Genomic DNA, 16,182 nt, shown 5'->3' with positions numbered 1-16,182 from the left:
ATGAGAGCTACGCTCGTGGTGTCCTGTCTTCCCAGTATTCTGTTATAAACCATTTTGAAACTACTGACGGTTTTGGCCTCCTCCACTTTCTCATCAAACCTGTTCCAACCGTTTACCAATCTGTTTGCAAAAGAAAACTTTCTTATATTTTTTTGGCACCTTTGTTTCCTTTGCTTGAATTGCTTGAATCTGTGTCCTCTTGTTCTTGAAGTTGCTGGTTTCAGGAATTCCTCTTTGTTAATTTGGTCGATTGCTGTTAGTATTTTGTAAGTGGTGATCATATCCCCTCTTTTTCTTCTATCTTCTAGTTTTGGCATGTTTAACGCCTACAGTCTCTCCTCATAACTCTTGATTTTCAGGTCCGAAAACCATTTTGTAGCATGCTGTTGCACCTTTACTTGTTTATTTATGTGCTTCTTGAGCTTTACACACAGAGATCACACTAACGTGATGCATCGAATGAACAAATCCACAAGGGCCGTGACGAGGATTCAAACCTGCATCCGGGAGCATCCCAGACCCTGCGTCCGGGATGCTCCCAGATGCAGGTTTGGGACGCAGGGTCTGGGACGCAGGTTCGAATCCTCGTCACGGCCCTTATGGATTTGTTCATTTGCTTCTCGAGATTTAGGCACCACACAACTGCTGCATATTCCAATTTTGGTCTCACACAAGTCATGAACAGTTTCTTTCGTATTTCACCATCCATATAATTAAAAGCAAGTCTGAAGTTGGAAAGCGATGCATATGCTCCTCTCTCAATGTTCTGTGTGTGTTCCTCTGGCAACAGCTTACTATCCAAAACCACCTCTAGGTCTTGTTCTTTATTAGAGTTCTGTAATTCCTGTCCACATAATTGTAAGCTGTGTGTGGTCTATTTTCTCCGATTTCATATTCCATAACATGGCATTTACTCACATTGAATTCTGGAATTCCATTTGCCACTTGTCACTCCAAGCCCTTATTTTATCTAGATCAATTTGAGCGGCATCACAATAGTCTGTGTATCCTATCTTCACCAGTATCTTAGCATCATCCACAAGCATGTTCATGTAATTATGTACTGTATTCCTTCTGGTAGATCGTTTGTGTAGATGATGAACATTACTGGTGCAAAAACTGAACCCTGTGGTACTCTGCTAGTAACACTCCTCCAGCCAGATATATTTTCTCTGACTACTGCCCTCATCTGTCTGTCAGTTTGAAAAATTTTCCTCCATATCAGAAGTCTCCCTGTCACCCCTCCAGCATATTTCAGTTTCCAGAACAGCCTCTTCTGTGGTACTCTGTCAAAAGCCTTTTTTAGGTCCAGATAGACAGTCAACCTAACCACCTCTTTCCTGTAGTATCTCTGTGGGTCTATCATAAAAAGTAATTAGATTTGTAACACAGGATCTTCCTTTTTTGAAAACCATACCCCTCTGTCCCTTATTATGTCATTACTATCTAGGTGTTCAACCCATTTGGCTTTAGCTATTTGTTCTAGTGTTTAGATTATCACACCTGTTAATGATACAGGTCTATAATTTAGAGGCTCCTCTCGACTACCATTTTTATAGAATGGTACTGTTTGCCTTTTTCCATATATCTACTAAATCTCTTATGCAAAAGGATATCTGGAATATTAATTGAGTGGAGTGGTCAGCTGAGTTGCACATTCTCGCAGCATCCAAGATGAAACTCCAAGTCCAACCACTTTCTTTCTTCCTACCCCCACGAGTAATTTTTTCACTTCGTCTTGAGATTCCTCTATGTATTCTACGGCGTGCTCTGGAATTGGTATTTGGTCCAGGTTTCTGAAATCCTCATTTTGTACAAACACTTTGGAACTGTTCATTTAGCATTTCACACATTTGTTTTTCATTCTTAGTGTTCATGTTCTCAATCTCTGCAATCTCTGGATATTAACTTTTACATGTAGCTTGCTTTTAATGAATTTATAGAAAAGGCCTGGATCTGTTTTACATTTGTCCACTATACCTTTATCAAAGTTCCTTTTTGCCTCTCTCCTCACTGCTGAGTAATTGTTTTCTTGCTTGGATGTCGAGTGACGCATATAATTCTGAGTTGTGATGTTCTGTACATTTTTTATATGAGAACAAAGTGGCTACACTGAACAATGTGTGTTTAAAAAGTTTGAAAAAACATGTGAAATATGATGTAAACAAATAAAAATAAATTGAATTGCGACAACTCATGGTATTTGAGCGGCCCGTGCGACCTCACGATATGCTCCCTGCTTCAGCGAGCATGTTGTGCTGACGTCATAGGCACAATTCTCAGCCCTGCTACAGCAATGGTAAGTGGATTTGGATTTTTTCTTTATCTTTTCCATGATGAGGGAATGCATTTGAACATTTTTAAAAGATAACAAAATTTTTTTTTATAATTTTCTAATTTTATGCACACCACGGTGTTGCATAGTAATATCCCTTGAGCAGCCCAAGGGGTTAAGGATCGGTTTATACAATCGTTAACCAAACGTATCTAGTTAAACAATTATTGCTTGTGATTATACACAAGTCCCAGTCGAGTGGGACTAGTATTTCCAAGTGATTTGAATGGCAAGTTCACATTCTGTGAAACTATCACTCATTTCAAGTACTGTACGGTATCCTGTAAAATAACTGTAAATTCCAGAAATAACCCTTGTAAAATAACTTTAAGCTAGTGAAATAAAACCCTTTGTAGAAAAAAAGAAATATTTCCCATTTGTTACCCCTAACCTTGGTTAGCCATAGGGAGCCGGTCGGCCGAACGGACAGCACGCTGGACTTGTGATCCTGTGGTCCCGGGTTCGATCCCAGGCGCCGGCGAGAAACAATGGGCAGAGTTTCTTTCACCCTATGCCCCTGTTACCTAGCAGTAAAATAGGTACCTAGGTGTTAGCCAGCTGTCACGGGCTGCTTCCTGGGGGTGGAGGCCTGGTCGAGGACCGGGCCGTGGGGACACTAAAGCCCCGAAATTATCTCAAGATAACCTCAAGATAGGGGCCAGAGTATTTGTCCAATTATGTGGCATTACCCTCGAAACACAAACCGAAACTGTCGCTATTTTACGCTTGTTACAACTTGTAATAAAGTTGTTACATCTTGGCTTAATGTGTTTATGACGTATTAGAATGATGTTACAGCTTGCTATATTGGTTGTTATAACTGGTTAGGAGGTGTTAAAACTTGTTCGAACGTTGTATCAACGTCTTAGTTTTGGTGTGTGTTTGGCGGGTATTGTCAAAAGTAGGTTTAGATAGACTCTAGCTCTCCTTATACAGTATTTCTTGTAAGACCAAGGTTTGTTCCAGAAGCAAATTCTTTGTGTTCCAGCATGCATTGTGTTCTATGACTATGTTTTAGCAAGGCTCCACTGACAAGATGTAACATTCTTTTCAGATGTAAATATAATTAAGAATAAGAGCTAATTGGTATTACAGGAAGGTCATCCATATTTTGAATACAAAGAGGTAAGCTTGATAGGACTTGACAGAGGGTTAAATAACATACATTGCATTCATCACTTAAGAAACTGCAACTTGTGACTGTATACTGATTATTAACTCTTGAGTACTTAATTAGTCAAAATATGCGCATATTTTTGTATAATAAATACAAAAAAAATAAGAAATATGCAGTGATCAAAATATTCAAAAACTGGGTAAAACCAGAGATGAATGCAATGCAATGCCAATTTCTGAAGATGTCCCTTGAGGCTTTCTAAAGTTATTACACTGATTCAGTGCCATGCTACTAAGTGCCATCGGTCACAGAGTTCTTATTGGCCTACCAGAGACCACGAGCCAGAACCTGGCCCCCCTCAGGGAGGTGCACGGAGCAGTAGCACTATGAACACTTTACATTTAAAGTTAATCATGTCTACTACCACCAGGGAATGCACTCAGAAAGTTAAGCAAAGCGAAACAGACTAGAACAATGATTAGAATGATTAGAACAAGACTGCAGCCCCCCAAAAAAGAACTTCCCCATCAATAAAAGCAAACCACCAATATTTTGTGAAATTAGCACAAGCTAGTTTTCCTTACCTCTTCTCTTGTTTGGGGAGAGGAAGGAGGCAGGCCAGACAACTGGCCTGCACCACCATTGGTTTTATGATGATGGAACATGCCGACTTTCCAAGGAAGGGAGGGTGTCAGGGAACCTCCGGGGCTCACCCAGAAATTGCCGTTTAATCACATTCAACACTGGTTTTCTGGGGAAAGCTCCTTGAGGCTCCCTGAAGCTAACTACCCACAGATGACAAAATAGAGCACTTACCAGGGAGGAGGAAGCACCACAGGTATCAAAGAAAAGAGGAGCCCATCAGAGCCCATCGGCTGCGACAGACAACCCAAAGCTATACAAGGCTTCTGAGGACTAGGAATGTTCATGAGATAACTGGCCAACAACACCTTGTTCAACCTCCAAAATCCCCGTGCTCGAATACCGGCCCGAGACATATTAGCAACACTGTTGTTTATGTGGTAAAACTTTTCAGAGCGGCAAATTTTTGGACATCAAGGACACGACAGTAGACTGCAGCCTGGCTAGACTTAACGTCTTAACTGCGCAGCCTCTACATATGACACCTCCCAGTGCGCAGGAAATAAAATCTCTGGAAAAAATTCTTTTCTGTTTTGAAAGTGTCAAAACCCTTCCCTGAGTATGGGTATAGTAACAGAAGGTCGAAATTGTACGTACTTTGGCTGCTATGGGGTCTACCTACCTACCTTGAGGCTACCTTGAGGTGCTTCCGGGGCTTAGTGTCCCCGCGGCCCGGTCGTCGACCAGGCCTCCTGGTTGCTGGACTGATCAACCAGGCTGTTAGACGCGGCTGCTCGCAGACTGACGTATGAGTCACAGCCTGGTTGATCAGGTATCCTTTGGAGGTGCTTATCCAGTTTTCTCTTGAACACTGTGAGGGGTCGGCCAGTTATGCCCCTTATGTGTAGTGGAAGCGTGTTGAACAGTCTCGGGCCTCTGATGTTGATAGAGTTCTCTCTCAGAGTACCTGTTGCACCTCTGCTTTTCAACGGGGGTATTCTGCACATCCTGCCATGTCAGTAAGTTCGTGCGTGACGTCATCATTCCCTGGTTGCCAGTGGCATATGCCTCTGGGGCCGGTAGGGCGCTCGCGGCAGGATGTGTGTGTTGCCGCAAATACAGTATATTTTTGTTCATTTTCTGCTCACAGTTCCAAATACATTTTATATGCTTTTACGTGCCAATCCTATGTATAATGAACACATGCACTATATTATGGCAGTAGAACATCCGCACTGTCTGAAGACACTGTGTTACGTGCATGACACATGTGTACACATATCCGGCACATATTTCCATTCTATCATGCTGATTTATGTACATATACAGTCTATTTACACACTATACACTATCACACACTATATACTGTACATTCACCATCAACACACTCAAACTCCGCGAGTGTCAGCTGCCACACCCTCACTCCTCCAACATCCAGTCTCTCCCTCACTCAAACATCTTACTCGTCAACATTGCTGTTACCTCCATACTGTTATTGTTTGTATTACACTATTTACACATGTTATGTATACCTATCTACATGTTTTATTCACCAGAACTATGCAAGTAAGCCGGTATTGTGTCCAAACTTTACAGTGGCCTCCATACACTGCATGAGAAATCACACAGCAGCCAGCAGACGACGCTACGATTACATCACCTCCCTCACCAAAATAGCTCCTTCCCGACATACTCCTGTTGCTGTTACTACACTATATACACACATTGTATATACCCATGTAGAAATGTGTTCACAATAGCGAACCACTAAGCTAGTATCGTGAGCAAAACAAGAGTGGCTGCCACACACAGTGAAGCTACCTTGATTCTCTCCCTCCCTCCCTCACCACAATTCCTCCTCCCACAATACTAAGCACAGTGCTTATTATCACCACAATCCTGCTGTCATCACAATACTGGTCACTAAATCCTGTAAATATATAATTGACCACAAGTTTATTTTGTAAAGGAACCTAAGAAGTCGTTTGAAGAATCCTAGATGGACAAAATAATGCTGTGGTGCTGTGGCTAGCGCTGTGAACATCGTGAACAGCATTGATTCACTGATATATGAACATTGTACACAGTCATTATCACACTCAGGCTCTTCTGTAATATTATCATGACTAAATAATACCAGTTATATACATATTTTGACATTATTAGGCAATGCTGTGGTCACAGGCTGAATAGCAGTGCTGTGAGCTCATGCTGTGTGCGCCAGCCTTGGTTGTTCACTCAGTACTGAGGCTTTCACACCCAGGAATGTTGCCCACGATTTTTTTTTTAAATGGCGTCTGTTTACAAGAGTTCTGAGGAAGCCGATGTGAACCCCATGTAGCCGTGGGAGTTTTGAATCATACTCTAAAAATATAAGATACAGCAGGCGCGTTGCACACCCCCTGTCGATTGCCTGCAGGCGTGTTACGCAGTTCAGTGGATAAAAGTGTTCATTTGTGTTCCCTGACCACGCGGAAAAAAATTGTAGGCAACATATTTTGTACGCAATAGGGCAAGGAAGTCTGGCAAAACTGACACGTTGACAGAGTAAGCGTCTGAGACGGTCAGCGCCACCCGCGCTGTCAAGCAAGAGTTGCCACAACGATGATATTACTGTACCTAATTATTTCAATGTCTCTGATTGATTTTTTATCTGATTTTGCAGTAATATTATTCAATGGTGTGTAGTGTGATATATTTATATAATGTGTGAACCATAGCTATATTCAAAATTATGGTGTGCATATTAGTGATTCAATTATTATGTTCATAAAACAATAAACAAATGGTTTTGCTGTTATTACACTATATCCACAGGTTATATATCAGTATCTGCACGTTTTGTTCACCATAACGAACCACTAAGTTAGTATGGGTGTCCAAGCAACAAGAGTGGTTGCCACCCTACATAGTAAGACAAGTCACACACCATCCAACGTAAATTGGTCCTAACATGGTGAGAAGCATGTGCCGTTCCTTTGTGTTATATCAAATGTTTCGATGAGTATCACACTCGCCAGACTTCTAAATGTCCATCAATGATGTAAAACATGTACATATTGAGTGAGTATATATATTGAAAACAATTCATAGTACATTTTATATTTCCTGAAAAATAACAAAATTTGGTGCATACTTGGGACACTAATATGTGAGAGAGTATTGAATTTATGACAGTTGTATTATAATACAACATCGTGATAATATATTGAACAATATCAGTGAATTTTTTTTTTTTTAAATATGCCATACATATTATAAATAATGCCGCGAAAATATATTTGCCGCAACACGGGCGGCTTGAATGCTGCGCGCAATGCCTCGGAGACGCACCTTGCTTGAGCAAGCATGTTGCACAACGCCATCGCCCAACTTCTCAGCTCATTTACGTCATTGTTAAGTACAATTAATTTTTTTCTCGTGTTCATGGAATACAAATGAACACTTTTATAAGACAAAAAACAAATGTATTTTTTTTTGGGTGTGCCTGGCGGTGTTGAAGGCACCTGCAGGCGTATGTTCATTACAAGAGAGCAGAGCAGCATAAGGGTTAAGGAGCATACAGGTAAAAAACCTGGAGCACATGCAGCTCCAAGTACAATAAACTCCTTGCATACCTGGAGATGCTTCTAGAGTTGTTCTACTCCCCGAGCCTATGCTCATGCACACAGTTATATAATTACAACCCAAAGGCAAAAACACCACATGAAAAAAGGAAGACTGGAGCCAGAGCAACTAGGACAGCACCAAGCACCATCAGAATAGAACTGAAGGTGGTGCAGCTGCCCTGACTGCCTCCCACTTCCCTCCAAAAGAGTGAAGGCAAAGGGAAGGAGGGAAGGAGGTGGGGCAAACTAGCTCGCGCTAGTTTCGCTAAATTTTGGTGGTTCGTTTTTATTGTTGTGGGAGTACTTCTGTCAATTTTGGGGGCTGCATGCTTGTTCTAACCATGCAGTAGTCTGTTTTGTTGACCAAACCATACACTAGAAAATGAAGAGACGACGACGTTTCAGTCCGTCCTGGACCATTCTCAAGTCAATTGTCACCAGACTTGAGAATGGTCCAGGACGGACCGAAACGTCGTCGTCCCTTCACCTTCTAGTGTGTGGTTTGGTCAACATACTTCAGCCACGTCATTGTGACTCCTCATCTGCATATATTCTGTTTTGTTTTGCCTAACTTTTTGGGTGCCTTCCCTGGTGGTAGCAGACATGATTAACCTCAAATGTAAACTGTTCATAGTGCTACCGCTCCCTGCACCTTCCTGAGGAGGCCAGGTTCTGGCTCGTGGTGTCCAGTAGGCCAATAGAACTCCGTGACCGATGACACCTAGTACTACAGCACTGAATCAGTGTGATAGCTTCAGGAATCCCGAAGGGACTTCTCCCGAAATACACCCAATTACAGTACAACATATTGTAATTACAATGATTTCTTGATGGTAACCCTACCAACTAACACACAGGTAGTGACTATCAATATAAGTTCTATGTAGGTGAATGCAGTACTTTTTAAAATAAATGAGGCACATTTAAGAAATGGAATTAATCATCAGCCATTTATTTTATTTACATACAAAATTTATAAAGGAATCATATGGAAAAATATCACTTGTCAACAACTTTAGAAGAAAATATATAACATTTACAACATAAAAGCCAATGAAATAAAATGTCAAGAGTATTATAATTAACTTTTACAGGTTCTACAAACCCTAAAAAAAAAAAACAGCATTGAATATAATGAAATGCCTCTTTCTGATAGAGCTTGGTGGCTCCCTGAAGCTATCTCCCTGAGATGGCTCCCCCACTACTGGGTTACATAAGTTGCAAGAGTCTTGTTTAGCCTACAGCAATCACAGCCAAAACCTGGCTTCCTCACAGAGCTCCCCACTACTGGGGTTACATTAGTTGCAAGAGTCTTGTTTAGCCTACAGCAATCACAGCCAAAACCCGGCTTCCTCACAGAGCTTCCCACTACTGGGTTACATTAGTTGCATGAGTCTTGTTTAGCCTTCAGCAATCACAGCCAAAACCTGGCTTCCTCACAGAGATGTAGAAAGCAGAAGATTATTAACATCACACTCAAGGGGGAAAACATCAAGGCAGTGCAGCTTTACATATAACAGTCACGTTCACAGAAAATGAAGCGTCGAAACAGCTAAATGACTCCGCAGATGATTCATTCCGAACAACTGGTTCACTTGAAACTAGCTCCAAGGTCAGTCCAGAGCTAATGAATAACGACCCTCAGTGAAAGCAGGGAAGATGCAGTTGTTATTTTCATGTAGTGTCATAATTTGTCAATTAAAATATTAACGAACTTGACTGGTATTTTTGAGCCGATTTTATGGTAACGTTATGAAAGATTGGTGCCTCATGTTTGGACGGAGGTGCAATTTCAGTGCTTGCCATAGTCACTATTATATTTAGACATGCCACTGATCATAATGCCACACACACAACTAGCAGACACAAAATTTATCATGATATGCTGTGCACATCACAAATTCTAAGCACAAGAATGGACCCAAAGAGGAGGAAATAAAACATGGAGAGCAAAACTTGTGGTGGTACTAGAGAGGAACTTCCTTATAGAACATATCAAGAGAGAAAACAAGGAGAAGGGGTGGTGTATATACTGTATACCCAACATATACAGCATATTTTAAATATATACTGTCCTTTGTAAATATAATCTATAATTGTGGGTGTTGGCCAACTCAAGTGAGAGTATCCGAGTTATGATTTCAAGACGGTCAACCGGGTGGTTCATTATTAAAGGTGCTGAAATAATTTAACTATACGTAATGATTTATTATTATTATTATTATTATATAAATGAACATCTGCATATGTTCCCATAGGGCGAGTACTAGAGAATGTGATTTTGAAGTTATTAATTAACACTTTCGCGCTATCTGGACGCGCCGGCGCGTTCGGTTTCGTCTAACGTAAACGCATAGTGGACATAAAGTTATGTCTACTTTTAAAATATTTGTATAAAATTCAATTTTTATCCGATTTACTTTGGGTTTGTTTCAAACTGCGCGCTATGAGGCTCTCTTTCTCACCACTAGGCTGCATGGTACAATAAGTTCATGAAAGGTGTGGATAACTTCGATCAAATGGTATTTTGTCCCAAACGGGTTGCAGGTGGGTGACTTTAGCCGTTTATACTGGTAATTCTTCCCCCATATCATGTATTATATGCATATGTCTGTTTAGGGAATTTTATTCCGATCAATATACAACCAAAAATAACTGTGTGCAACAAGTATAATCTTGACAAACATAACAAAAGTAAAAATATTTCGTGTGTGTTTGACGCTCACTGATATGTTCCAGCGTTGTTTTATATTTGTCGCTATTCTAACTTACGCTTTGTTGATATTTTTTACCTATGGGCACATAGAACATTCTATTGCGAACACATTGACATAAAAATGAATGACGTACATAGAAAATTAATGTCATGAGAGTGAAATAAGTATAAACTTTCAAAGCGCCGTGTGTCGTCCCGTCACCGACACCGGGTAACAATTTCACCACTTCCCACACTCTTGCGGGCGGGCTGCATCATTATTCTACGCTTATATTCATATCACCGCGTTGGGAATTTCATTGCGAGTCCATTGATACCAAAATTAACGCTGTAGAACAAGTGTGGAGGTGATTACAATCCCAAGAGTAAAAACATTTTGTTGCTGATGGGCGCTCACGGCGAGTCATCTACGTAGTTATTTATTTGGTGCTGGTATCCCTATATGTTTCGTGACTTATTTTACTAATGTTCTTCTAGAGAATTTTATTGCGAACACGTTGGTACCAAAATGAAATACGTAGCATGAGAACTAAGGTCAGAAGAGTAAAAAGAGTATACACATTTTTGTTTTTACGCTTAAGCGATAAAAACGCATCGCGCACATTCGGTTGGCTGAGTGACCTTTGCGGAGAGCGCGAAAGTGTTAAATGCACTCCGAGAAGGTAGCAAGTGTTATTGACCAGCAGCACATTTGGTATTGACCTAGTGTTACCTCTAGGCTGTTTTTGGTTTGGTTTGGCATGCCCTGTTGTCCTCCGAGCAGCAAGTTATATATTTATAATACGTAGGTTAAGTTAAGATTATAGATTTGTTGTGGATATGCATCATTATTCTCATATTATCAGTGTATAATAATTATTTGAGTTGCAAATTTTTGTGATTTCAAGTGACTGTGTGGGGACTTGGTGGTTTGCCAAACCATTTGTGGCTAACTTTTTTCAGTGATTACTGACATTGCCAGTCCTTAAATAAATATACTGTAATGCACACACTTTGGTCGTTTCTTGAGTCCCGTCAATGCAAAAATATGGTGCAGGCTCCACGTGGTCACCCTTGTGTTTGAAGTGTCTATAAATGCAAATTGGTTCTACATTCCTGGTTTAAAGTACATAGCTATACTATAAACAAGTAAGGACAGGTTTTCCGAGTTCGTACTCTAGGATACGGCTTCCAATCCTGTGCCCTTACACTGCATATTCCTTGACCATCAGAAGGCATTTCATATGGTCCCACACGAAAGACTCCTGCTCAAACTATAAAATCAGGTTGGCGTATCTAGAAGAGTCTTAAAGTGGGTCAGAGTATCTCTCAGGAAGGAAGCAAAGGGTTACAGTGAGAGCAGAGGCATCGGAGTCGAGAGGAGTACCAATAGTGGTCTATCTTGAGGTTATCTTGAGATGATTTCGGGGCTTTAGTGTCCCCGCGGCCCGGTCCTCGACCAGGCCTCCACCCCCAGGAAGCAGCCCGTGACAGCTGACTAACACCCAGGTACCTATTTTACTGCTAGGTAACAGGGGCATAGGGTGAAAGAAACTCTGCCCATTGTTTCTCGCCGGCGCCTGGGATCGAACCCAGAACCACAGGATCACCAATCCCGCGTGCTGTCCGCTCGGCCGACCGGCTCCGGGTCAGTTCTACCATTAATCCTGTTTCTAATATATATCAATGACCTGACAGAGGAAATTGGCTCCTTCATATCAATGTTTTCAGATGATGTAAAACTAATGAGAATAGTTGAGTCTGGGTTAGATTATGGGGTTAGATGCATTACAAGCAGATTTGGACACTTCAGAAGTGGTCTGAAAATTGGCTGCTGGAATTTAACCCAGCTAAATGCAAAGTTATGAGGAGTGAAACAGGAGCACGAACCTTCCTCATGGTTCCTCTCAACCCTGGAAGCCTGCCATGAAGGTTCCAGGGCAGAGCTATGGTACGCCCCTAACACCATATAGCAGTTGTGCAAGCAAATGCCCCAGAACCTCTGCATGACCAGATGGCTCAACTGCCTCTGAAGTGGATAGGGCAACCTTTGAGTTAAATCCTGACCCGACTCCAAACCTGTCAGATGCTTCGGACCCACACTGACGGGGAAGCCTAGAAACGGCAAAAAGCTTTCAAATGTAAAGTCTCAGTAATGGCTGGCTTGATGAGAACAAATCTCACAGGATTCAGGGTTGTAAGGGCGTCTGACAGCCCTGACAATACAATTGGTTTGTCCTGACAATTGGTTTGTCCTGACAAACAGGACAGCGCTTCGGACTCATAGTCCTGAGATTCCGGGTTCGATCCCCCGGTGGAGGCGGAGACAAAAGGGCAAAATGTTTCTTTCATCCTGATGCCCCTGTTACCTAGCAGTAAATAGGTACCTGGGAGTTAGACAGCTGCTATGGGCTGCTTCCTGGGGGTGGAGGCCTGGTTGAGGACCAGGCCGCGGAGACACTAAGCCCCGAAATCATCTCAAGATAACCTCAAGATAGGTGTCACTGACCCAACAGTCAGAATGAAAGGGATAAAAGGAATGATCATCATGCTCTAGCATTGGTGACAAACACCCAACAGATGCGCATACCACGAGAGTGGACTAAACAGGCAATCCATAGTGAACCACAACAGAATCCTGCAGGAGTAATCACCTGGGCCTGAAGGGTGTATGCTTAGGGGTGCCTTCTCACCATGCCCTGTGGCTGGGGGGATTGGTGCCCTGCAGCTACATAAACACCCTATACCCGCCCCGAAGTGGCAAGGGGAGTTAGGGGACAACATAACGAGACAAGCAGGACACCCAGGCAGGGGCTGCTCATTGTTAGAACAGACACCAAAATCAGCCAAAACACCAAGCTGCAAAATGGCAGTTATATTCCGTGCAAGCAAGCATGCAAGCCCCTGAACACCCTGAGCACAACCCACATGCCCCCACCCCCCCAGCCAGGGACCCAAACAGAGGAGTCACAGACCCATGAACTCCCTAAGGCAAGGCTCTGCACCACCGGTGACTAGGTCTCAGAGAAGAAAACTTTGTCAGTGCAGAGGTAAGACTAACAAGCACTCGGGGAAGAAACCCGTGAGCCCATGCAGCTCGAAGCCCAAAAAGCCAAGCCCAAACACCCAGGCTGTGAATAAAACTTGCACAAAGCAAACTCTAAAATATGAACAAATACATTAGCAAAATGGCCAAAGTTCAAAAGGAAGGCTAGTAACTGAAGTAGGGGTTTGCCATAACTGAATGGACTGGATCACCTACAGGTAGTACAAGTTATCATTGGTTAAAGACCTGGGGCCAGATTCACGAAAGCACTTACGAACGTGTACATCTTTCCTCAATCTTTGACGGCTTTGGTTACATTTAATAAACCATTTACAAGCATGAAAACTTGCCAATCAACTGTTGTTATTGTTATAAACAGCCTCCTGGTGCTTCAGAGCTCATTAACCGTTTAATAATTGGAAACAAAGTCTCTAAAGATTGAGAAAAGATGTACAGGTTCGTAAGTGCTTGCGTAAGTGCTTTCGTGAATCTGGCCCCTGATCTTGAGCTCCGGCTGCTTGTGGGGCCAGGCCACCTGATGGTGGCTATTGGTATTTCTGATTTCACACTTAATAAATTTTCATCTGTTCATTACATTTTATGATTATATATTTTAGGTTGATAAATATTATACCCAATTTAATATTTCTTCCATTTGGTTAACAGTAAGTGATTCTACTGTTGTGAGAGATTCATTTGCAGAGTTGTTTAGAGGTTTGAGGCTTGGCTTTCTGTGAAGCCTCAAGCTGTTTGGAATGCTTTGCTGACTTACTGTCTGCTTTCCTGGTGGAATGGTAGATGGTCACTTGCCCCCTTCCACCTCAGCGAGGGGAAAGGGTAAGTAAGTAATTATCAAAAGAAGTCACCAGGCCGGGAAGGCGATGTAGCACCATCAAACGTGCAGAATAATCAGAGGGCGGTAAATATCACTAAGGATGCCAATATGAGAACAGAAATGGAGGGAAAGAGTAGGCCACGTTCTCGCTCTAATCCCCAGTAGGCTAAGCAAGAACTCTTGCAACTTATGTGACCAATTAATATGAAGGAATCTCAGCAAGATAGCCTCCAGGAGCACCAAGGTAGTCCGCAATAAAATAAAATGATAAAACCAGAGTAAAATACTGTATTTACAAAAAATAATAATGGCCTGTATCTCAAAATATAATTAAAAATACGCATATAAAAAGCATAATAGGGAAACATTTTAGCACTATAATGGTATGTGTCAAGCTTAACTGAGATACATTTGGACAACCTACTGATATAAAAAGCAGTACAGCAAAGGTCAAATTAAAAGCCAACACAAAACCCACCTGCTTAAGAAGCACTGCCAATCCCCCATTGTCTGGCTTGTTGGTCTTAACTTTTAAGTGTGAGCGTCATGCTGGCTAGTTTCCGTTTATTTTTTTTTTTTTACCAGTGGCAGTTACATATCCAATGTTGAAACTTTTACCTTTGATTGTCTCTTGTGATATATTATAAAGAAAAACATGATCAAAACACAATTCAAAAGGGCCAAATTTACTGCCACTTGGAAATGAATAGCAGAATAACTCGGAAAATAACGACATTTTCAGAGTTACACTAAAGGTATGTTGACAAAAATATTCCATGAACTTGCTTTGCTAATAGTGAGCAAATAGACAGTATATTAATTACATCTATCAATTACTTTTTACATAAATAATACTGTATCATTAAGATTCGTCCTGAATTTCTATAAAGGCAACGTTAACTTCTATATTAATGCATGCTGTGAGTGATCCTGGTATGTTGTGGTAGTGGCGAGTCTGTCGCTGTGAAGTCAGTAGCCTCAGAATCTCTTAGTATTATCTTGCTTTCTTGTCTGCCAAGTGCCCACTGCCACCTACTCGCAGATATTATAGCACTTCTACTGTATGCAAACACGGGGTGGACTCTGCCTGGACATCACAGCCATAGAAACAAATTGAAATCAGTCACATACATAATGAAGAGTAAAACTGGACCACAAATGACTTTGTCATAAAGTGTCAACAGTAATGTGAGGTTAAAGCAGCGCTGCAAAATATATCAATAGCTATTATGTAGGTACTGTATTTACTCGTATTCAAGTGTTGAATCTTAGCTTCTACTCCACGTCACATTACCTATGATTTAATAAAATAAAATAAAATAGATAAAATGAAGCTATGTTGTCACAGAATCTTAAGACACTGGCAACATAACTTACAGAGCATAACAATAAACAAAATTAAAACAGGCATCATGAGCAACAGCTGACAAGGGTAAAGTAAATTGTCTAGCATAAACACGTATTACAGCCACACAGTTATACTGTACTTAAAAGTGCAAAGTACAGTACTGTAAAGCTACAACACCAAATGGGTGACCACCATAACAAATTACACATCAATGGATCATGCATGATGCACTGGCATTTCAGGGGAAGCCCCTTGTGATGAGACAGTACCATCTACTAGGTCACCTCAGCCATGGGGTTATATAGGCCTACAAGGGAAATTGGTTTGCAGGCCTACAGGGCCAGAACCTGGCCCCTCTCCTGCACAGGGAGCTTTGACATTTATATTTGCTACCTCACAGGGCCAGGTAGGTCATTGATGGAGCCGGATACTGGGTCGCAGGGGCTTCCCCTCAGCTGGTCCACCTCCGTTGGGATGGCACCATAATTGTTCCACTCGGATGGTCTGAGCGGCTTGTGGGTCACACCACCTTTCGTGGTTCATCCCTATGACGGAGTGTTGGGTTCATTGGCTCACCAAGTTGGCCAGATCCGGGTCCCACAATTAGTGGGCCTTT

The 16,182-nt window shown here is 41.8% G+C and overlaps 1 protein-coding gene across 7 annotated transcripts in view; it reads right to left on the bottom strand.

Annotated features, from left to right (window-relative positions):
* The window catches only part of LOC123746735 (serine/threonine-protein kinase DCLK1), a 224,286-nt gene that overhangs the window by 18,546 nt on the left and 189,558 nt on the right, over positions 1 to 16,182 (bottom strand). For 3 of the 7 annotated variants that reach the window (XM_069316827.1, XM_045728488.2, XM_069316829.1), the window contains exon 12: positions 14,486 to 15,305. The exons of 3 other annotated variants lie outside the window; for them this stretch is intronic. In XM_069316827.1, coding sequence (XP_069172928.1) covers positions 15,264 to 15,305 — 42 coding nt within the window. In that variant the 3' untranslated portion in view covers positions 14,486 to 15,263. Of the gene's footprint in view, positions 1 to 14,485; positions 15,306 to 16,182 lie in introns of those variants that run through there. One more of the 7 variants, XM_045728490.2, reaches the window with a different exon arrangement.

This window comes from Procambarus clarkii, chromosome 85 (genome assembly GCF_040958095.1).
Source record: "Procambarus clarkii isolate CNS0578487 chromosome 85, FALCON_Pclarkii_2.0, whole genome shotgun sequence".
NCBI classification, from domain to species: domain Eukaryota; kingdom Metazoa; phylum Arthropoda; class Malacostraca; order Decapoda; family Cambaridae; genus Procambarus; species Procambarus clarkii.
The sequence above is the reverse complement of the archived record's forward strand: the minus strand, read 5'-3'. Positions and strand labels throughout refer to the sequence as shown.